This window comes from Salmo salar, chromosome ssa01 (genome assembly GCF_905237065.1).
Source record: "Salmo salar chromosome ssa01, Ssal_v3.1, whole genome shotgun sequence".
In the NCBI taxonomy this organism is placed as follows: Eukaryota; Metazoa; Chordata; class Actinopteri; order Salmoniformes; family Salmonidae; genus Salmo; species Salmo salar.
The window spans coordinates 130566468-130589953 of NC_059442.1; the positions used below are offsets into that span (position 1 = coordinate 130566468).

At 42.1% G+C, this 23486-nt stretch overlaps 1 protein-coding gene and 1 long non-coding RNA gene across 4 annotated transcripts in view; one reads left to right on the forward strand and one right to left on the reverse strand.

The window, feature by feature from the left end:
• The window catches only part of pp2bc (Serine/threonine-protein phosphatase 2B catalytic subunit), a 28933-nt gene extending 24002 nt beyond the window's left edge, over positions 1-4931 (reverse strand). The window contains exon 1 of one of the 3 annotated variants that reach the window (XM_014128458.2): positions 4297-4931. In XM_014128458.2, the coding sequence (XP_013983933.1) occupies positions 4297-4357 (61 nt within the window). In that variant the 5' untranslated portion in view covers positions 4358-4931. 3 annotated transcript variants of the gene reach the window in all.
• Positions 4932-16567: 11636 nt separating this feature from the next.
• LOC106563402 (uncharacterized) lies at positions 16568-19113 on the forward strand. The gene is made up of 2 exons (XR_001319249.2): positions 16568-17864; positions 18111-19113. It is a non-coding gene; the product is annotated as an uncharacterized lncRNA (long non-coding RNA).
• Positions 19114-23486: the final 4373 nt, after the last annotated feature.

A 23486-nucleotide genomic window follows, 5' to 3' on the forward strand; every position in this document is an offset into this window, starting at 1 on the left:
GGTCCTTTGCTGTTGTTCTGGGATTGATTTGCACTTTTCGCACCAAAGTACATTCATCTCTAGGATACAATGCGTCTCCTTCCTGAGTGGTATGACGGCTGCGTGGTCCCATGGTGTTTATACTTCTGTACTATCGTTTGTACAGATGAACGTGGTACCTTCAGACATTTGGAAATTGCTCTCTAGGATGAACCAGACTTGTGGAGGACTACAATTTTGTTTCTGAGGTCTTGGCTGATTTCTTTTGATTTTCCCATGATGTCAAGCAAAGAGGCACTGAGTTTGAAGGTAGGCCTTGAAATACATCCACAGGTACACTTCCAATTGACTCAAATGATGTCAATTAGCCTATCAGAAGCTTCTAAAGCCATGACATCATTTTCTGGAATTTTCCAAGCAGTTTAAAGGCACAGTCAACTTAGTTTATGTAAACTTCTGACCCACTGGAATTGTGATACAGTGAATTATAAGTGAAATAATCTGTCTGTAAACAATTGTTGGAAATATTGTGTCATGCACAAAGTAGATGTCTTAATTGACTTGCCAAAACTATAGTTTGTTCTAACAAGAAATTTGTGGAGTGGATGAAAAACGAGTTTTAATGACTCCAACCTAAGTGTATGTAAACTTCTGACTTTAACTGTAATCAATGCGGTGCCTGTTAATTTATCATCGAATCACAGCCTACTTCATCTTCGCCAAACGGGAAATGATTTAACAAAAGCGCATTGCCGATAAAAGTACAATCTTTGCACAAATGTACCTAACCATAAACATCAATGACTTTCTTAAAATCAATACACAGAAGTATCTTTTTTAAAACCTGTATATTTAGTTAAAAGAAATTCATGTTAGCAGGCAATATTAACTAGGGAAATTGTGTCACTTCTCTTGCGTTCAGTGCAAGCAGAGTCAGGGTATATGCAACAGTTTGGGCCGTCTGGCTCGTTGCTAACTATGAACTAATTTGCCAGAATATTACATAATTATGACATAACATTAAAGGTTGTGCAATGTAACAGACTTAGGGTTGCCACCCATTCGATTAAAATACGCAACGTTTCCGTATTTTACTGAAAGAATAAATGTTTTGTTTTCGAAATTATAGTTTCCGGATTTGACCATATTAAATGACCAAAGGCTCGTATTTCTGTGCTTATTATATTATAATTGAGTCTATGATTTGATATTTGATAGAGCAGTCTGAGCGGTGGTAGGCAGCAGCAGGCTCGTAAGCATTCATTCAAACAGCACTTTCCTGCATTTGCCAGCAGCTCTTAGCAATGCTTGAGGCACAGCGCTGTTTTTGACTTCAAACCTATCAACTCCCGAGATTAGGCTGGCAATACTAAAGTACCTATAAGAACATCCAATAGTCAAAAAGTATATGAAATACAAATGGTATAGAGAGAAATAGTCGACGCGTCATAACTCCTATAATAACTACAACCTAAAACTTAACTGGGAATATTGAACCACCAGCGTTGATATGTTCTCATGTTCTGAGCAAGGAACTTAAACGTTAGCTTTTTTACATGGCACATATTGCACTTTTACTTTCTTCCCCAACTGTGTTTTTGCATTATTTAAACCAAATTTAACATGTTTCATTATTTATTTGAGACTAAATCGATTATGTATTATATTAAAATAAGTGTTCCTTCATTCAGTATTGCTGTAATTGTCATTATTACAAATATATATTATATATTTTTTTAATATAAATTTTAAAAAATGGCAGATTAATCGGTATCAGCTTTTTTTGGTCCTCCAATAATCATTATCGGCGTTGAAAAATCATAATCAGTCGACCTCTACTACTAACACCAACTTGCTAACTACTGTAAATAATTGGTGCATTAAACACCCTCAAGCATCTGTTGGTCAATTGACCCCAGGACCCACACCCTAATGTATCCATTGGTCAATTGAACCCCAGGACACACCCTCTGGAGACCTCAGGGTGCCCATCCTTTCACATAAAGAGGTGTTGGCTCTAGAGAAAGAGAGAGCGTTTATGGGTGTACTGCATGGCTGAGTCAGTGGGTAAGAATAGAGCGTCACATTTGCATGAGGACTAGTTATTTTATCAGGAAGAGCAGGTTTGACTGGCAAATAACCATCTCTATCTGTGTCTCTCTCTCTTCTCTCTGTCTCGGGGCTATATTAAGTGTTAAGTCCTAACCACATTAATAATCTACCATTCATTCATTAGAACCCAGTCTTTTATGTTATCGTCGGCATGGGGCCAGGTATTGCATCCATAATTTCCCCTATGAAAATTGTAAAAATATTTATTCCCTTCGGTCTGGCTATACATCTCTATCGCCTTTCTCGGCCGAGTGATCTAGTTAGTGTAAAACTTCAAAACAGAAGCAGGTCACACAGACAGACTGAGCCAATCATGTCACACTAAACTAGTTCATCATATCTAACCCATACACTGAATATTGGTTCATCTTATCCAGAGTGACTCCACACTAAACACACTCTAGTCCCGGGCATAGCTACTGTATATGATAGAGTTCTTCCCTGGGACCTGCATCAGGGCCCATATCCATACATGCATGTATGAAGACATAGTCGTTACACAGGCAGAGCGATGCAGCTGGCTGGCCTGATCAGGTTACCATCGGTAAATAAGCCAAAAGGTCAAAACATCAACCCTCACAGAGCATTGACAACCCACCCACACAGACGCCCACACACACCTCTGACCAAAACGGATTATTGATCGCAGCCAATTCTTTTAAAATGCATGCTCGCGTTGTACCAGAAACATTTAAAGGCATAGGCTGCATTATTTGGACAAACAACGGTCTGCCACTAATCAAAATATTAGCATGAGAGATGTGTTCTGCCAACTTTCTATTTTAAATGCTATAAAAATACATTTAAAACTACAGGTAACATCAGATTAAGCAGATTGTGATTTACACACGTTAAATTGTGTGCGCGCACACACAATTTAAATAATATTTTTTAAATGTAATTGAATGTGTACTATGCCAGCTAAAAGCTGAATTAGAGTAGACTAACACATACAAGAAAAGAATTTCAATTAATAAGACGAAATACAACAAAATCAAAAGATAAGGGAGCAAGAAGCAAGAATGGAGGTAGAACGGTCTGAGCAGTGGAGGGAGGGGGGAGCATCTTGGTCAGTCACAGCCAGGGAGGTCAGTGGTCATGTCAGAGTCATGCTATAGACCTATGTATGAGTGTGTGAGGGCTAGCAATGTGATCGTATATAGCCTAGTGCTTTCTGTAGGATGATGGTTAGCCTGGCAGCGTCTGAGAGATGCAGGTATAATGACATCATCTTCATGCTCCTAAGCACCATTTACCCACTGAGCCTATCACTCACTCACACTCTCTCTCTGGGTCCACAACAAAGGACATTGTCATAAAGCCAGAGGTCACTACTTACTCCTCGTCAGTCCCTGTGGCCTAACCCAAAGTCCATGAGTCCTGTTGTTATTTTCATAATATAGATCAGGGTTAGATCAGGCTACACACAGTACCTGCTACCTGTTACAGTTGAGACAGAGCAGTAGCTATGCACTGTTAGGCCTGCCATCTGCATGCTGTACCATTCAAGTCCATTACAAATATAAGCAGATACTTCAAAAGCAAATGCTGCAATTTGGTAGCAAAGCAAATCCCCCCCCTCTCCTAATAAGCCACCCAGGCTGTAAATCAAAAAGACCCGCTCTATGGCACTCAGTCCACTGACAGTCATTCAGCATATGCCGCAGGAACCGTATGTGTGTGTGTGTGTAGACCATCACACACACACACACCCTCTCTTTTCTCTCTCTCTCTCACACACACACACACACACACACACACACGTCTATTGAACCAGATATACATCAAACATTTATTTAAGTTCAGTCAGATTCAACAAAAATAAAATCAAGCTGGGACTAGGAGGCTCAAAAACAGTTGACTACCTAGTTTGTTAGTCCAAGATTAATGGCCAAATCTAAGTTATTTGGTGTCAAATATTTACTAGCTAGCTGCTTGACATTCTATCATGATATGTCATGTCCTCCTACTAGTACTGCAGGCTAACAAGCTAGCAAGGGATGCTAGGAAATAAACAGATGCCATATTATCCCACTTGCGCCAAACAAGCCAAACAGTGAACAACAATGACCTAACTAGCTAGTTAGCTAAATTAGTTAGCTTGATTGCTAGTTAACTAACTAGCTGTAATAATCGTGTAACTAGCTAGCTAACGTTAAATTCTCTGCGACCACTTGCTGAATTAATAGAGATACTATTGTATACCTTTAATGGGCCGCTCCGTGGTGGACAGTTTGGTTGGCGTTTGGTCTTTCGTCACCGACATCTCGGTGTATCTTCCCCAGCAGGAAACAGCTAGCTAATGGTGTGAATTCCTCGGCGTAGCTAGCAGGCTAGCTGGTGAAATGAGCTAGCCGTGCTGCTAGCTAGCTAGCTCGAACAGCACCTCTGGATCCGCAGCCTTCCTCTACCGCAGCGGGCTTGCAGACTAGGGCAGCGCAGATCAACTAGGCAGGAGCGTAAATTAGTTAGCTAGCTGTAGATGTGAGGGGGAGGGAAAGGGGAAGATCACTTTAACCACTAAATGAAAGCTTTTTTCCTGCCTTGTCTCTCTGCCCTGCGCTGCGGAGGTAACGTTAGCTAGCCAGCTGCTGTCAATTTCTGTCAGATGAATCGACCGCTCCAGTCCAGGAAACGATTTCCAGCCAATCTCACTGTCACTTTGCTCAGGTTTACACACAGCGCATCAGTTCATGTCTTAATTTCATCTGTTTGTTCTTGGCTGTACCTCATTTGGTCCAGGCCTCTCGGTTTGGGTTTTGGTCGTGATCAAATGTATCGTCCAGACTCTGCTGTCGGATTACTGTAATCCACCACAAACGGATTTCCTACAACATGGCTGTGTCTGTCTAACGCATGGTGTTGTGGGTAGTGTAGTATTATTGTCTTGCCGACACACACTTATGGGACACGCACTATGGGACACACTTATGGGACACAGGACACACCTGTCTGCTTGTAGGCCGCACACACACACACACACTGGTTTTCTTTCAATACCAACATATTATTGGTCAAGTGTCTTGAAAATGTACGTTCGTGCACGCTGTTAAGGCTGTTTGGACATTTTGCATGTATAAACTCGTTTTTATGCATAGGGATAGACATGCTATTGGACATTCCGCACCTACATACCTAACCTGCTGTGTCACCGTTCCTTCGCTGCTTTTCTTAACTTCTGGTTCAACAGACAATTCACCTCTCAGAACAGTTGTTTTAGTCAATATACTCATCGGACACTAGATGTCGCTAGCCACTAGTGATGTAGGCTTCAGTACAATGACGTTTACCAGACTCATGCAAGAAATTGCTCTCTACTGTCAGTTTTTGACTATTTAAAAAACAATTGAAATCCACCTTGCCCCTACAACGAATAAAACGATATGTCTGATGTTGATTGAAGTCTTTATTGTATTGAGAAATGGCTCAAATTACACATAGAGGTACCAAGTGATCTGCTCCAGGTGCTGCACAGCTCATGAGACCTCCACATGATGATGAGTAGGCCTATTCCTCTCCCCTCAGCGGGTTAGCTTGGGCAGACTGGTCACAATGGTGGCAGAGTGTAGGCACTGAGAGGGAGTAGGGTTCAAGCCGTAGTTATACATGTTGAACACATTGTAAGGGTTGTAGTAGTTGGGGTATGTGTAGTAGTGGGTTGTAGGGGTTGTTTAAGACAGTCCCTGGTCTGGGCACAGGGTAGTAGATGGTCCGGGTGGTAGCTGTAGTGCCAGTGGGTTGGGCCAATGGAGCTCCAATAAGGCTTGGACTCTGGGAGAGAAGACATCATCAATGATATGAGAAATCAATCATGAGCGAGACTTTTCCCATCACCACCCCCCCCTAAAAGATAATTCAACTTCACTCTGGCCATGTAAGTATAGACATGCTTTAAAGTGTGAAGAAGAAGACATGGCAATGTTCTCTTATCTCAACATTTCCACTCTTTTCAGGTTCTTGTTGATCCACCTATAATATTATAAACAGAAAATGTATTTTATACACTTGTGTCCCCTGGTATCAGACAGATAGCAATTCTCAAGTGTTTAGCTATTATTCAGAATCCATTAGACTTGCCAGAGCAGTAAGACATACACTGAAAAGTTTGTTCTGTGAGAAGGACAATGACATACAGACTTACTGACCATTATATGTTCATTACTATACACCTTTGGGATTTTGGGAAAAGTATACAGTATATGAAAAGTAATTTATACAGATGATAGGGTATCTTACCTCTTCTGGATAAGTTAGCTGCTTAAATTACCTGGATATCAACAACAGTATGTTTGAGTCTTCTCAACATAAGTCAATATGAATGCCTCAGTGGCACCATAACATCCAATCAGCTGCAACCCCAACCTCATCAGGAATGGTGGATTAACTAACCACAGCACAACAGTGTGATGAAACCCTATACTGTCATCATGGATTACACCGATTGATCTAATAAACAAAATACAAATAAAGTGTGCACCAAGTGTAATATCTTCTCCTCACAGCTTAATGATTTGAGGTTAGCGTTTGTAATCATGTCAATGCTAAAGTATTTAATCTCAGTGTGGAGTGAATGTGGGCTACAGTTATTCCTCTATATCAGTGGTTCCCAACCTTTTTTGGTTACTGTACCACCAAGTACATATTGCTCTGCCCAGAGTACCCCTGTGGTCTCATGAGTCTTCTCAAGGAGCCCCTGTGGATAGGCCGTGTACTCCCAGGGGTCCTAGTACCCCTGATTGGGAAACACTGCTCTACTGGGAATCCAATGGTGTCTGCTCTATAGGATTAGCTAAATCCTTTTAGCATAAAGCGCTTGGTCAAGGATTATGAGGGCTTTGAGGGGTATGATTAGGGGTTCGATAAAAGCAGAATAGTATACTTGTACAATATAAAATCAATAATGCCAGAGGGGGTGGGGTATATGGCCAATATACCACAGCTAAGGGCTGTTCTTATGCACGATGCAATGCGGAGTGACTGAATACAGCAATTAGCTGTGGTATACTGGCCATATATCAAACCCCTGAGCTACCTTATTGCTATTATAAACTGGTTACCAATGTAATTAGAGCAGTAAAAATACATGTTTTGTCACACCCGTGGTGTACAGTCTGATATACCACAGCTGTCAGCCAATCAGCATTCTGGGCTCAAATCAACCAGTTTATAATGAAAAATAGAAATCACTATGAAATCGATCAACATGAGCCACATGAACCAATCCAAATATCAACATTTATAATGAAAGACCTAAAGCCAGGGAGTCGGGAAGCAAGTACAGGGAGTGCAAATTTAATAATAACTTGACCAAAAAAAAATATATATATATATATATAAAAAATAAAAAATAAATAAAAAATATTAGAAATTTAAATAAATAATTTAAAAAAGACAACAAAAAAAGAGGGAAAATAAATAAAAAAATTAAAAAAAAATAAAAAAAAAGGTGCAGACATGAAACAGAGACAGAGTCAATAACCCCTGAGGAAAGAACCAAAGGGAGTGACAGATATAGGGGAGGTAATCAGGAAGGTGATGGAGTCCAGGTGAGTGTCATGAGGCACAGGTGTGCGTAACGATGGTGGCAGGTGTGCGTAATGATGAGACAACTGGCGACGTCGAGCGCCGGAGATAGGGGGAGCAGGAGTAAACGTGACAACTCCCGAAACATTATGAAAGTGAATTGGACTTCAAACCAAGCTCATTTATTTTTTCCACAATCCCAAATTACAATTGAACCCACCAGAATCAAGTCTAGACTTTACCATCACAGCATTGCTCCACCCTTTCTATGATACGCTCACCTCAGAAAATACATCAATACTGTGTGTTATTTCCTATTCAGCAGTATTGGAACCCCCCAAACATTTAAAAAACAATCAAGGGGAGACGTCTTTCATTTCATAATAACTGATCAGTGACTCATATTGAATTAAATGATGGTGGGACTTTGTTTTTGTGGTGAAACTAATTAAACAAATAACAGGGCAGTGATCTGATTGGATAGCTCAGAATAGGTGAACCATTTATATAAGCCCACTAAGATGTCAAATTGGAACTGTAGGATACACAGTCGTCTAACTGGATTCATACTCTTTGAACATTTTGTAGATTCACTTTATTCATTGTAAATGGCATGTCAGGTAATTCTGATGTATACAATTCTGATTATCCTTCATACAGGTAGCCTTACAATGATGGTTATTCTACTTGTGAGCTTCTGTCTTGCTGCCCCAGTAAGTGCGTGACTAAAAGAATGTAACACATTTATCAAAATGGTACGTCACCTGAACATCAGCTCTGATACATTAGATTACTTTCTCTCAACATAGGTGGATGACAAAACAAGGGGAGTGGAAAAACCAGTCAATGTTGGGGTGAGTGTCTGTGATTGTATAGAATGTGTGCTTCTGATATTGATCAACATTCACAAGGCCGCAGGGCCAGGCGGATTACCAGGGAGTGTACTCCGAGCATGCGCTGACCAACTGGCAAGTGTCTTCACTGACACTTTCATCCTTTCCCTGACCGAGTCTGTAATACCAACATGTTTCAAGCAGACCACCATAGTCCCTGTACCCAAGAACACTAAGATAGCATGCCTAAATGACTACCGACCTGTAGCACTCACATCTGTAGCCACGATGTGCTTTGAAAGGCTGGTCATGGCTCAAATCAACACCATTATCCCAGAAACACTAGACCCACAGATGACGTAATCTCTAATGCACTCTACACTGCCCTTTCCCACCTGGACAAAATGATCACCTATGTGGGAATGCTATTAATTGACTACAGCTCAGATTTCAACACCATAGTGCCCTCAAAGCTCATCACTAAGCTAAGGACCCTGGGACTAAACAGCTCCCTCTGCAACTGGATCGTGGACTTCCTGACGGGCCACCCCAGGTGGTAAGGGTAAGTAACAACACATCTGCACTCTAACCCTCAACAAGGGGGCCCCTCAGGGGTCCCTCCTGTACTCCCTGTTCACCCATTACTGCATGGCCAAGCACGACTCCAACACCGTCATTAAGTTTTCCGACGACACAACAGTGGTAGGCCTGATCACCGACAACAATGAGACAGCCTATAGGGAGGAGGTCAGAGACCTAGCAGTGTGGTGCCAGGACAACAACCTCTGCCTCAACGTGATCAAGACAAAACAGATGATTGTGGACTACAGGAAAAGGAGGGCCGAGCACGCCACCATTCTCATCGACAGGGCTGTAGTGGAGCAGGTTGAGAGTTCCTTGGTGTCCACATCACCAACAAACTATCATGGTCCAACCACACCAAGACAGTTGTGAAGAGGGCACGACAATGCCTGTTCCCCCCCAGGAGACTGAAAAGATTTGGAATGGGTCCTCAGATCCTCAAAAAGTTCTACAGCTGCACCATCGAGAGCATCCTGACTGGTTGCATCACCGACTGGTATGGCAACTGCTCGGCCTCTGACCACAAGGCAATACAGAGGGTAGTGCGTACGACCCAGTACATCACTGGTGCCAAGCTTCCTGCCATCCAGGACCTCTCTATACCAGGCAGTGTCAGAGGAAGGCCATAAAAATTACCAAAGACTCCCGCCACCCTAGTCATAGACTGTTCTCTCTGCTACCGCACGGCAAGCGGTACTGGAGTGCCAAGTCTAGGTCCAAAAGACTTCTTAACAGCTTCTACTCTCAAGCCATAAGGCTCCTGAACAGCTAATCAAATCGCTACCTGGACTTTTTGCATCTCTGTTTATTATCTATGCATAGTCACTTCTACCTACATGTGCTGTACATACAATGCCTTCGGAAAGTATTCAGACTCCTTCACGTTTTCCACATTTTGTTACGTTACAGCCTTACTCAAAAAATCCTTCATATTCTACACACAATACCCTATAATGACGAAGCGAAAACAGATTTTTAGAAATTTTTGCAAAAGTATTAAAAATAAAAAACAGATACCTTATTTACATAAGTATTCAGACCCTTTGCTGTGAGACTCAAAATTGAGCTCAGGTGTCTCCTGTTTCCATTGATCATTCTTGAGATGTTTCTACAACTTGATTGGAGTCCACCTGTTGTAAATTCAATTGATTGAACATGATTTGGAAAGGCACACAACTGTCTATATAAGGTCCCACAGTTGACAGTGCATGTCAGAGAAAAGCCCAAACCATGAGGTCGAAGGAATTGTCTGTAGAGCTCCGAGATAGGATTGTGTCAAGGCACCAAAACATCTCTGCAGAATTGAAGGTCCCCAAGAACACAGTGGCCTCCATCATTCTTAAATGGAAGAAGTTTGGAACCACCAAGAGTCTTCCTAGAGCTGGCCGCCTGGCCAAACTGAGTAATCGGTGGAGAAGAGTCTTAGTCAGGGAGGTGATCAAGATCCGGATAGTTACTGACAGAGCTCTAGAGTTCCTCTGTGGAGATAGGAGAAACTTTCAGAAGGACAACCATCTCTGCAGCACACCACCAATCAGGCCTTTATGGTAGAGTGACCAGACGGAAGCCACTCCTCAGTAAAATGCACATGACAGCCCACTTGGAGTTTGCCAAAAGGCACCTAAAGACTCTCAGACCATGAGAAACAAGATTCTCGGGTCTGATGAAACCAAGATTGAACTCTATGGCCTGAATGTCAAGTGTCACGTCTGGAGGAAACCTGGCACCATCCCTACGGTGAAGCATGGTAGTGGCAGCATCATGCTGTGGGGATGTTTTTCAGCAGACAGGCACTGGGAGACTAGTCAAGATGGAAGCAAAGATGAACGGAGCAAAGTACAGAGAGATCCTTGATGCGCTCAGGGCCTCAGACTGTGGTGAAGGTTCACCTTCCAACACGACAACGACCCTAAGCACACAGCCAAGACAACGCAGGAGTGGCTTCGGGACAAGTCTCTGAATGTCCTTGAGTGGCCCAGCCAGAGCCCGGACATGAACCCAATCGAACATCTCTGGAGAGACCTGAAAATAGCTGTGCAGCAGCGCTCCCCATCCAACCTGATATAGCTTGACAGGATCTGCAGAAAATAATGGGAGAATCTCCCCAAATACAGTTGTGCCCAGCTTGTGGCGTCATACCCAATGACACGTCTACTCCCGTTCCTCCCCTCCGTCGTTCGAAAGTCGTCGGTTTACTAACAATGTTCCTGGCAACCATCATTAAGCGCACCTGGCATCAATCATTACTCGCACCTGTGCTTCATCACGAGGCACACCAGGACTCCATTACCTCCCCTTTATCTGGCACTCCCTTAGGTTCATTCCCTAGTCAGTTTTGTTTCTGTGTTTCGTGTCAAGACACTACTCCTATGTTGTATTAAACTTACCACCTGCTTCTCAACTCCCAGCGTCTATGTTATAGAAAACTGCCTCTACAAATGGAAGCAGCAGGAAATCAGAACATCTCCCAGTCGGTCGACGAGAATGGATACCTACTTCGTCAATACCACGACCAGCTGGTACAACTGGGGATGGCTATGCTATGGAAGAGGTTCTTTGCAGTGTTCAACTTCTCCAACATACCTGAGAGGCGTTGCCTTCAACTAGCGGAGGATACTCTACCACTAGTCAACTCTGCGAGGCAGCACACCAGCCCATTCAGCAACCCACCCAGGTCAGCGATGCCCATTTCCCCCCCCCCCCAGATAAATATGATGGCAACCCATCTAAATGCTGTGGCTTCCTAGAGAGGAGGAGCTTTATTTGTATGAGGGGGTTCATGGCTATCTTCGATCTTCCACCGGAGGGCAGAGAGGGGCGTGAGTGCCTACTCCAACTTTGGCAGGAGGACCAGACGGCTGCCGAGTACGCGCTCACCTTCCGGACAGTAGCAGCATCCAGTGGATGGAATGGTGCTTCGTACGCTATTCAGAAGAGGACTGTGCGAGGAGGTCCAGACGGACATGTCCTGTCGAGATGACAACCTCTCCGTGGACGCACTCATCGTGATAACCTACTTCAGTAGCGTTGGTGCTCTCATCACTTCTCTCCCTCCCTCAGTGAACACTTTGGATCAGAGCCTGAACCCATGGAGGTAGGGGTCACACACCTCCCCGTGGCGGAGCGACACAGATAGAGACAGCTGGGGCTCTGTTTCTATTGAGGTGAAGGAGGGAACCAGCTCCAGCAGTGTCCGGTACGTCCCAACTCGGGATCCACGAGAACAGAGGGACGATCACATGATCTTCCACCTCCTATGGCAGGAGTGAGTATCCCCTCATCCCTTTCTGCCAAACCCTTTTTGGTGTCGATCACACTAGTTGACTATCCCTCATGTATTGTTTCTACAGCGTTAGTGTATTCCGGTGCCGCGGGGAACTTCATTGACCAGACCCTTGCCTCCTCTCTTAACATCACCTCATCCCCGCTCTCCTCTCCTTTCCCAGTTCAAGCCCTCGATAATTGGTCACTAGGTTCCGGGACCATCGCACACATCACCAAACCACTCACCTTCACTGTGGAGTCCATCCATCAGGAGAACATTGCCTTCTTCATCACCAGCTCACAAGATCATCCTCTGCCTCCCTTGGCTTCAACGCCATAACCCCACCATCTCGAGGATGAAAATCACGGACTGGGGACCCAAATGCGGAGGACCTGCTTTCCCGTCCCCTGTGGTTCCACGTTGGTTGAGTGTCCTGTGGTTGCCCTTTAGCCCAACATCCTAGAGGTATAGCAGGACCTGCGGGAAGTATTTTCCAAAACCTGCGCCACCTGTCTCCCTCCTCATCGCCCCGGGACTGTGCCATCGATCTGCTTGCAGGCTCTGTGTCCTTACATCTACCCTCTGTCGGTGGTTGAAATCAAGGACATGGAGGAACCACCCTGGATGCAACAGGTTGGGCAAGATTGAACTTGTTAGTCAATATTTCTTACATTATAAAATGAAATTGCTTAACCAACCATGATTCTTCATTACATAGATTCCCTAGATATTTCAATCTCCATTTTAGACTGCTACCTTTTTGACTGCTCCTTGCATGAGATTATGGGAAGATTACAGCAGCTATGACTGGACTTAATTGACTTTTTGTCATTGTCATCAGTCTCAATATAGTACATTTTTGTAATGGTTGACAGGATACTGACAAGGATTGTCAGTTCAACGTCTAGTTTTGATTTACAATGGGTTGAGTTTTCAACTAACGTGAAATCAACCAAAAATGTCACTGTCATTGGATTTAGGTTAAATTGGGTGAGGGGGAAGCTAAATTCCCTTACGTTTTCAAATCCAATCAGTTTTCCACAGAAACAACATTGATTCAACCAGTTTTTGCCCAGTAGGTTTACACTTTGACAATAATTAATGAGTTGTTTCTAACAGGGAATTTCCATTACACACGTAAACACATTATCCCTACTCTCTGACTTGGTGGCACCAAAATTCCCCCATTTGTCATCAACCTTGGTTCTGGGAAGAAACTTTCCTAAAGGATGATGATGATTGGTTCAGTGAAACACAGTCAGAGGGAATGTCCCAGGAAATGTATCTACTTTGTAGTGTTGATCTGTTTTTATTCAGCGCTATCTCGTTTACACTAGCTGTTACTTGATACTCAACTGTTTTTGTTGTGTTGTAAGATCTCCAAGGCAAGGTATCAAAATACACTGAGGGTACAAAACATTAAGAACATTAAGAACTGCTCTTTTTTTTACACTCAACAGTTTTTGGGTGACAGCGAGAGAACCGTTAGGGTTAGAATCACAATCCGACCTCAGGAACGTTCCTGAGGTCCTCCCGATCTGTGCAAACCTAACCTTGACCGTGTGGCATTAACCCTTAACAGTTAAAAGAAGGTGTTTATATCTCACAGTTTGCAATGACTTCTCTCCCCATAGGAATACATTGCCTATTACCCTTAATTCAACCTGAAGCCTACGTGGGTTATGAATGCCTTATGAACCTGTCTTCAATAACAATCCATCAGGCTACTGTGAGGTCTACCTGTGTCGATTCTAAGCTTCCTGGAGCAACCAGAAGTTGTTAAAAACACCCAAAAAGGTGTTTGGATATAACCAACCTGCAGATTGTGAAAATCACTCAATTCAACCCTGTGTAAATCAGTCAATTCTTAAGGTAAAGACTTAAAATTCAGGATTCTGTGAAAGCCTACCCCAATGACAACGTGTGTCGATTCTAAGCTTCCTGTGCCAACCGGAAGTGCCTTAAATTGGGGTCAGAGTAGCTGTTTTGAAGGGTTAAAAAAGTCACATCTTTCCAAAACTTCATATGTGTGACTAGGCAACCCTCATGAACTGTAAATCAGTCATTAATCCCTTCAGATGTCAAAGAAAAGCTCTCACACACACACAGACACAGCAAGGATGGAGTGACACAGTGCGGTGCTTAACCTGTTTGGGATAGGGGGCAGTATTTTCACGGCCGGATAATGAGGTCTACCTGTGTCGATTCTAAGCTTCCTGGAGCAACCGGAAGCGGTTAAAAACACCCAAAAAGTGTTTTTCTATAACCAGCCTGCAGATTGTGAAAATCACTGCATTCAACCCTATGTAGATCAGTCAATTCTTAATGTAAAGACTTAAAACTCAGGATTCTGTAATAGCATACCCCAATCAGAATATGTGTTTACTTATAGCTTCCTGTGCCAACCAGAAGTGCCTTAAATATGGGTCACAGGGGCTGTTTTGAAGGGTTAAAAAAGTTAGATCATTTCAAAACTTCATATGTGTGACTAGGTAACCCTCATGAACTGTAAATCAGTCATTTATCCCATCAGATTTTCAAAAAATAACACACACAGCTAGGACATAGTGACACAGTGTGGGGCTTAGAGACATACACTGCCTGCAATAGTTACCTTCGTTTGAACGATTCAAGAACCATCAGACCTAGAGCTCTGAAACTTTAGAAACCTGTTCTAGAGCTCAAGTCGATAGTGCATGGTGAGTTATGTGGCTCTAGAAGGTTCTCAGACCGAGAAACAGCCTCGTACATTTGCAATATGTTCAATTAATTTTGACCATCACAAAAATGGCGACATTTAGAAATGTCCCAGAGTCGCAAGACTAGGTGCATTGAAACCGCCATGGCCCATAGAGACAGACCCCAACGTTTCTGTCCGATAGCTCATTCAAGGACCCCGTAGCAACGCCCGGAAAAAGTGGATTTTCAGCACCAATTAAGGTCGTTGCTTGGGCACCGAATGACCTTTCGAGCCGAAACTTGGGATTTGGGGTCGCCTCACATAGGCCTACACATAATGTCAGAGCTGGACCCGCAGCTAGAACGTAACTACGTGTTTTATGTTTTTTTATGGTTTAAACTGAAGGCGCTGTGAATTATGGGCCTGCTCTGATATATGTGATAGTTGGTTCTAAACGAGTTGGAAAAAGTGAATTTGGTGTCAGATGGTATCAGTTTGGTGTCAGAATGACATCTAATTGACTGATGGACGCTGACTTGCTGGGTGACGAGCGATGGAGAGGAACCACAGTCACTGCCTGGCCATCCCGAGTTCATCGGGCCTGTCAATTATGCATTTCTGCAGTATTTTTGAGCATGTCAAATTTGTGTTGGTAAATGCCCATTGAAAAATATTGCAACAAATTGCAGCATATTGTGCATTTGCAATATGATTCAATAGTGAAAAACATCACCAAATGGACATGATGGAAACACCACAACGAGCGATGGAGAGGAACCACAGTCACTGCCCGGCCATCCTGAGTTCATCGGGCCAGTCAATTTTGCATTTCTGCAGTATTTTTGAGCATGTCAAATTCGTGATGTAATGTCATTTTGGACGTTTTTGAAGTCCCACTTCTCCCACTTCTCCCTCATCATACATGACAAGGTTGATTCATGGCTTAACATAGGGCTATATGTCATTTGGGCAGTATAAATGCCATTTGGACATGGTTCACTGACTTTTGGGTTTGGAAACCGACTTCCTATGATCGTACATGGCAAATGGAGAAACATCCTGATTTGGCACATTCAATACTTTCATACATGTATAATTGACCAAAAAATAATTATGTCAATAAAATATCTCAAAAGTATGTTCATACAGTTCTTATACATGTGTAATTGACCAAAAAATTGAAAGAATTTCGAAAAACGGTCCAGAAAGCACTTTTTTTAAGGGGGTGATAAGTTTTCAAAAGAATTTTCATTTTTTCAAAATTTGACCCTTGGATGTTGACTTGTGTTACATTTGCAACATGAAAATCCACGGTGAAGCGCGCTCGCCATCTATTGGATATTTGCTGTGATTTGGCACATTCAATACTTTCATGCATGAATAATTGACAAAAAAAGAATTGGACATTTCATTTGGACATTTCTAATGGCATTTGGCAAAAAAAAAGAAAAAAAAAGTAACTTTTGACTTCCTATGAAATCATATTCAAAATGCACAAAACATATGCCTTATGCACAAGCAAAAACAACCCAAAAAATTTGGTCAATAAAATATGTCAAAAGTATGTTCATACAGCTCTTATACATGTGTAATTGACAAAAAAATTGAAAAAAAATTCTAAAAACAGTCCAGAATGCGCTTTTTTAAGGGGGTGATAAGTTTTCAAAAGAATTTTCATTTTTTCAAAATTTGACCCTTGGGTGTTGACTTGTGTTACATTTGCAATATGAAAATCAATGGTGAAGCGCGCTCGCCATCTATAGGATTTTTGGGGTGTGACACTTGGCATTTGCCATATGAAATTTTCAATATGATTTGGATGAATGTGGACCGAATTGGGTGGTATTGTCATTAGGGTTTATGATTCGTGCGGTGCCAATATGTCCCCATTCATTTTTGTCCATTTGGAGGGGGTCTTCCCTTACTCTGAATAGAGGTCCTGTATGAGCCTACTGTGGAGGAGAACATAAAATGGACAGCCATCCAAAGCTGGTGCTAATATAGCCAGTGTATATATAGCCAATGAGTAACATATTGTCACACATACCAGGATCCAGGGAAATCTGTTGTGTTATAGGGTCAGCCATATGATGCCCCTGGAGAAAATTAGGATTAAGTGCCTTGCTCAAGGGCACATCAACAGATTTTTTCCCTTATCGGCTCGGGAAATTGTACCACCAACCTTTCAGTTACCGGCCCAATGCTCTACCCGCTAGGCTACCTGCCGCAAGGCATGTCTACACTTTTTGAATCATAAATGAGTTGGTTTCAGGGAATTTCCATGATTATATTGTTGGCTAAGCTTGTGGTTTAAATTATTATCGTCACTAGTTTGAGCTAGTGCGGCTGGAACCTGACTAATCAAATAGTTGAAACTATGTCAAATAAAACCACAGTGTTGCTTTTGGCAAATATATAAATCCTTCTAGAGACATATGGTAGCAGCTTTTTTCAGTTGTTTCAACACAATGGATCTCTTCAACAAAGACGGAGCTGCCTAGTTGATTTATTATTTTGTTTACACAAGTTATTTCAGTTTCGGAGTTCAGAGAGGAACATTTTCAGTGATGAAATGGCAGATGGGTGTTACACACAGTCAGAAAGCCTATCCTACTGTAGTGGGAAATATCCGGCCAAGTCATCCCCCTGCAACATTCCAAGGATTAGATGGCTGCCCAACCCTTGGTTTACTCATTGACACTGGCTATATTAGCACCAGCTTCGGATGTCTGTCCATTTTATGTTCTCCTCCACAGTAGGCTCATACAGGACCTCTACAACTATCTTTGATTTTGTGTTTTTTTTTTAAATCAGAAAATAATTGTAAAAGATGGAGCTACTGCGGACTGCACTTCTTGTTGTGTTTATCACAACAGCATTCACAAAACCGGTAAGTGGGTGAACATTTTGATATTTTCCTTCCTTTTCCATAATTAGTAGTGCAGAGACGCAACTTTCACTGGGAAATTGCTAATTGTCCCCCCAGTCGGGTAGGCTGTTTGGAGTGTTTATCCGACTGCATTAATAAGAATAATTATGTCCCCCCCACTTCTAAAATCAAAGTTTCTCCCCTGGTAGTGGCTATCGTTACAGTATTTTTCAGGTGCTGCTGTCTTGTGTTTTGTTCATTCCACAGTTTGGCAGGCCTGGACACCATAATGGCCATAAAGCATCAAATCCATTGAATAGGTTGAAATGGTTCGAGTGGGGTCACTCTTCTGAGGATGCCATCAGACACAGCAATGAAAGAGGCCCGGAATCACCAAAGTCCTTTGATTCTTCAGTATCAATGGAGTCTTCCTCAGAATCTGCAGAATCCAGCCAGTCCTCAGAATCTGATTCATCAAGTTCAGAGGAGATCTTCCCTGAGAGGACGACACCTGGACCAACTGCTCCAACCACAGTGAACCCACCCACTGCTGCCATGTCAACTATCCCACCGGTGATAGAAATGTCCACGAATGGGCCAGTCATCAATGAAACGACACCTTCGCCAGGGAACGTTACTGCATGTGTCACTGAGGACATTATAACTCCCGCTCCACCAACTCCCGCGCCACCAACTCCCACTCCACCAACTCCCCCTCCAGTCACAGAGAGCAGAGGAGACAGTCTTTAAATGTTTATAAATATTAGTCAGAATTCAAGCTAAATAATTCCAAAGAGTTTATCATTATTTGTTGTATGGAAAATTTACTTGAATGTATTTACAGTTTTGAATGGATTTATAGCTTTTGTTGTCAGCTTCAGAATAGTATTACAGGTAAATTCCCAAATGGAAAAGAGTAATGAAAAACAAATAAGAATCTTGTATGGCGTAAGATTTTTGTTTTTATACAAAAATCTAATGAGTATCTGGTAAGATTTTGTATGTTTTGCCTTATGTCAGTAGTGTATTTGAATATGTCTTGACTTATATGACTACGGTGACATACACAATTGTGGTGGATTTTCCACATCAGGGGTCTCCAACCTATTCCAGCATGAGAACATTATTTTAACTTTCAAATAGGCACATTCTTCTCTTTTCCTTCATCCTGCAAGTCTTCCCTAGGTCCTTGGTGTACAACATGTTTTCTGTTAATATACCTGGTAAAATGATGTTTAATAAACAACTCTAAGAGGGCCCCCTAAAATGATATTTGGTATTTTCCTGAATTCTGTTTTCTCTGTTAGTTTTTTCCTGGTTTGGGATTTCTTAACAAAACATATACTCTCACTATTACAATTATTTATAGAGAAACAACGAATGGATGTTCTGAGTCCATACCAATTCTTAAATCACATCAGAAGATCATTTTTCAGCCAAAATTTTTTAAAATGTTTTTTGGGTTGTGTAATGCCCCTTTAAATGCGCAATTATCAAGAGATGAATGTGTTGAGTTGGGATATTGGGAGACCCGGAAAAGAACAGGCCAAAGGTACTCTGGGCAGGCAACATTTTGAGCCAGGCTACTCTCACGAGATCATAGACGCACGGCTTTTTTTTACAGGTCTCCGAAGTTCATCAATAAATATTAAACCAGGAGACAATTTAACTTTGCTATTGGTGGGTTCGACAGGTAGCGAGGGGAATGGCGTCCCTTGAGAGGGCAAAAATGAGATGCATGTAAGGGGAAGTACAATATTATCATAAGGAGACTTATACTTCGAATACATAGGAGGAATGGAGGGAAAAACAGAGGCAGAGGAGGTCGTAGAGAGAGAGGAAGAGTGTGAGCTTGAATCGGTTAAGAATGGCGGATAAAAGGGAGCTGGTTTGTTGAAGAATGGTAGAAAGTGTTAGCAGAGTGAGCTGTATGCCGGATCGAAGACAGGAGGAGAAATGGAAGTGAGGGCGAATTATCGGAGGTGGTAGGTGTGGTGAAGTTCTCGGAGCCCAAGGCTTGTACCGAGGGTCAGGATAAAGATGAGTCTGTGACGGTAGGAGTGACATTTTATGAAAAAGTGGACCCTTGCCTTTTGGCTGATCCATTTGTGGTTTCAGGGTGGGTGAAAACAGAGTTGGGGTGCTGTGGAATCGGTGAAGGTAACCAGAAGTGGTCTTGTGATAATTGTTTGTGTTTCTGCTGGTCAGAGGGAGCAGGCAGGCACTCCACTTCAAACGAATGAGGACAAGAGATGTGAACTGTTTTGCTCTCAAGAAAAGGGCGCCATTGAATGGAGTGATTACTGGCGTAGCGGTACATGTGAAAGTTGACCAACTGAAGGGGAAGATTCACAGTGTTTGTGATGCTCGTCGTTTGGTGCGATTGAGACAGGGTGGCATGAGTGGTGGAACAGAAGAGTCGATGTCTGTTCTTTTGAGTTTTGATGTTGAGTCTTTGCCCTACAAAGTGATGTTAGGATATACTGTATAAGTTATCCCATACAAGCTTTTGTGCCGAATACGTTACGTTGTTACAGGTGTCAGGCTTATGGGCTTGTGGCAGCAGTGTGTTGGAGGGAGGTTCCTAGGTGTGAGAAGTGTGCAGAAGGGCATGAGACAAGGGAATGTGTATTGTGTTACGTTTGGCTTTTGAAGGCAATAGTGGCAAACCAGGGATGGGATAATGTCAAAGTGGCTTTGATTGTTTAGTAGCTGGGAGCTTTATGTCTGTGACAGTTGGAACACATAAAAAAATGCATGTACTTTCAGAATTGATTGGTGAGATACTCATAGGTGGGCTGTAAGCTATTGCTACCTCACAATCTACTTGTTGGAGACCAGCTGTCCTACATAGATATGGTATGACATATTTGAGACAAAATATATGAATTATGAGTAAAAGTGTTATGTTCTGACAATGTAATTTCTAGAAAATAAATGTTTTACTTATAGGTTTCACAGTGTTTTTATAAGTCAACATTTTTCTGTATATACATTTTCAGGTATGCGTTAACATGGTTAAGGCTAGGCAGCACCTCCTACTGGACAGTTGATTTATCTACAGATATGCCTTTGGTCTCCCATCCAGGGTTTTAAGCAGTGGTGAAAAAAGTACCCAATTGTCATACTTGAGTAAAAGTAAAGACCTAAATAGAAAATGACTCAAGTAAAAGTGAAAGTCACCCAGTAAAATTATACTTGAGTAAAAGTCTAAAAGTATTTGGTTTAAATATACTTTAGTATCAAAAATATATATAATTGCTAAACTATACTTAAGTATTAAAAGTATAAATCATTTCAAATAACTTATGTTAAGCAAACCAGATGGCATTGTTTTCTTTTTTTTAATGTACGGATAGCCAAGGGAACACTCCAAAACTCAGACATAATTTACAAACAATGCATTTGTGTTTAGTGAGTCATCCAGATCAGAGGCAGTAGGGATGACCAGGAATATTCGCTTGATAAGTGCATGAATTGGACCATTTTCCTGTCCTGCTAAGCAATGCAAATGTAACGAGTACTTTTAGATGTCAGGGAAAATATATGAAGTAAAAAGGTACATTATTTTCTTTAGAAATTTAGTGAAGTAAAAGTCAAAGTAACCCAAAATGTAAATAGTAAAGTACAGATACCCCCAAAAATGACTTAAGTAAAGTATTAAAGTATTTTTACTTAAGTACTTTGACACCACTGGTTTTAACCAAGCCCAGCCTGCTTAGCTTTGATATTTGTCACTGACCACTACCAATGTCCTATCGTGAGAATGATTGTTGAGGGAGTGGTTAGAGTGGTTGGACTAGTAACTGAAATGTTGCAAGAACAAATCCCTGAGCTGGTTAAGGTAAAAGATCTGTTGTCTTGAACTGTTCCTAGGCCATCATTGAAAATAAGAATTTGTTCTTAACTGACTTGCCTAGTTAAATAATGAAATAGATTCACTGCTGCTATCAAAGTCACTCTTATTTCCCCTCCTCTCTTCCCCCTTTTTCTGCTTTTCCCTTCCTCCTCCTGCACCTCCTCGTGGCGAACGTTGCTTCTTTCTTCAATAAGTGTGACGTTGCCACGAGAGGGTTTGATGATTAGTTGACAAATTTAATCAGGTGTGCTTGTCCAGTAAAATGACACCAGACAGTGCTATACTTTGAAATGTGCATGTCCCAGGCATGTGAGACCTTAGAAGACTTAGCTAACATGTCTCTTGTATGTTTTTTATACAATACGTGCAACATTTCTGTTATGTCTAAATGTTACCCACCAATCTTCTATGAATCTTGTAAGTATATTTTCTACCATATGGATTATTTACAAGTTCCAGGTAGAACATACAGGAGTTTTCTTAAATTCTTCTATATCTTTTCCACATGGGATGTCATGACAGCTAAATGTAGGTTGTGGTTACTTGCACTGAAAAAAGAATAGTTAAGTCGCTTACTTGCATAGAGTATGAATGACAATGTTAGTAGTTTGGCTTGCTTTTCTTGAGGAATTTATAATGTTGGAGAAATAGCACTATGTTTCAGAAGTCCTGTAATATTTACTCGTGCAGAGACTAGTCTAAAATACAGTGGTAATTAGTCACGGGTGTTTGGGTGTCTGTAAACTAAGGGGTCATAATGTTGTGGGTATGATATAGACAATTGTACATGTTTGTACATGTTTTTTTACATGGTTGCGTTAAGATCCAGTATGTCTTTACGTGTGTTGTCCTTGTGTACCCAAAAAAGAGAGAGAAGAATATTGTAACTGAGAAAATATTTGTCTCTTTATTTTTAATTTTAATCCAATCAAGTTTTTGTTATGTATGATAACTCAAAATAAATTATTAGTGTATGATTACACACTTGGAACGGAGTATTATTACACACTTCGATTGAGTGTATCATTGGGATTACTTTGACCACGATGTCTTGCTCCCAGACAAACTAAAAAACTTCTTTGCTCGCTTTGAGGACAACACAGTGCCACTGACACGGCCCGCTACCAAAACCTGCGGGCTCTCCTTCACTGCAGCCAACGTGAGTAAAACATTTAAACGTGTTAACCCTCGCAAGGCTGCGGGCCCAGACGGCATCCCCAGCCGCGTCCTCAGAGCATGCGCCGACCAGCTGGCTGGTGTGTTTACGGACATATTCAATCAATCCTTATCCCAGTCTGCTGTTCCCACATGCTTCAAGAGGGCCACCATTGTTCCTGTTTCCAAGAAAGCTAAGGTAACTGAGCTAAATGACTATCACCCCGTAGCACTCACTTCCGTCATCATGAAGTGCTTTGAGAGACTAGTCAAGGACCATATCACCTCCACCCTACCTGACACCCTAGACCCACTCCAATTTGCTTACCGCCCCAATAGGTCCACAGACGACGCAATCGCAATTGCACTGCACACTGCCCTAACCCATCTGGACAAGAGCAATACCTATGTAAGAATGCTGTTCATCGACTACAGCTCAGCATTTAACACCATAGTACCCTCCAAACTCGTCATTAAGCTCGAGACCCTGGGTCTCGACCCCACCCTGTGCAACTGGGTCCCCAGGTGGTGAGGGTAGGTAACAACATCTCCACCTCGCTGATCCTCAACACTGGGGCCCCACAAGGGTGCGTTCTCAGCCCTCTCCTGTACTCCCTGTTCACCCATGA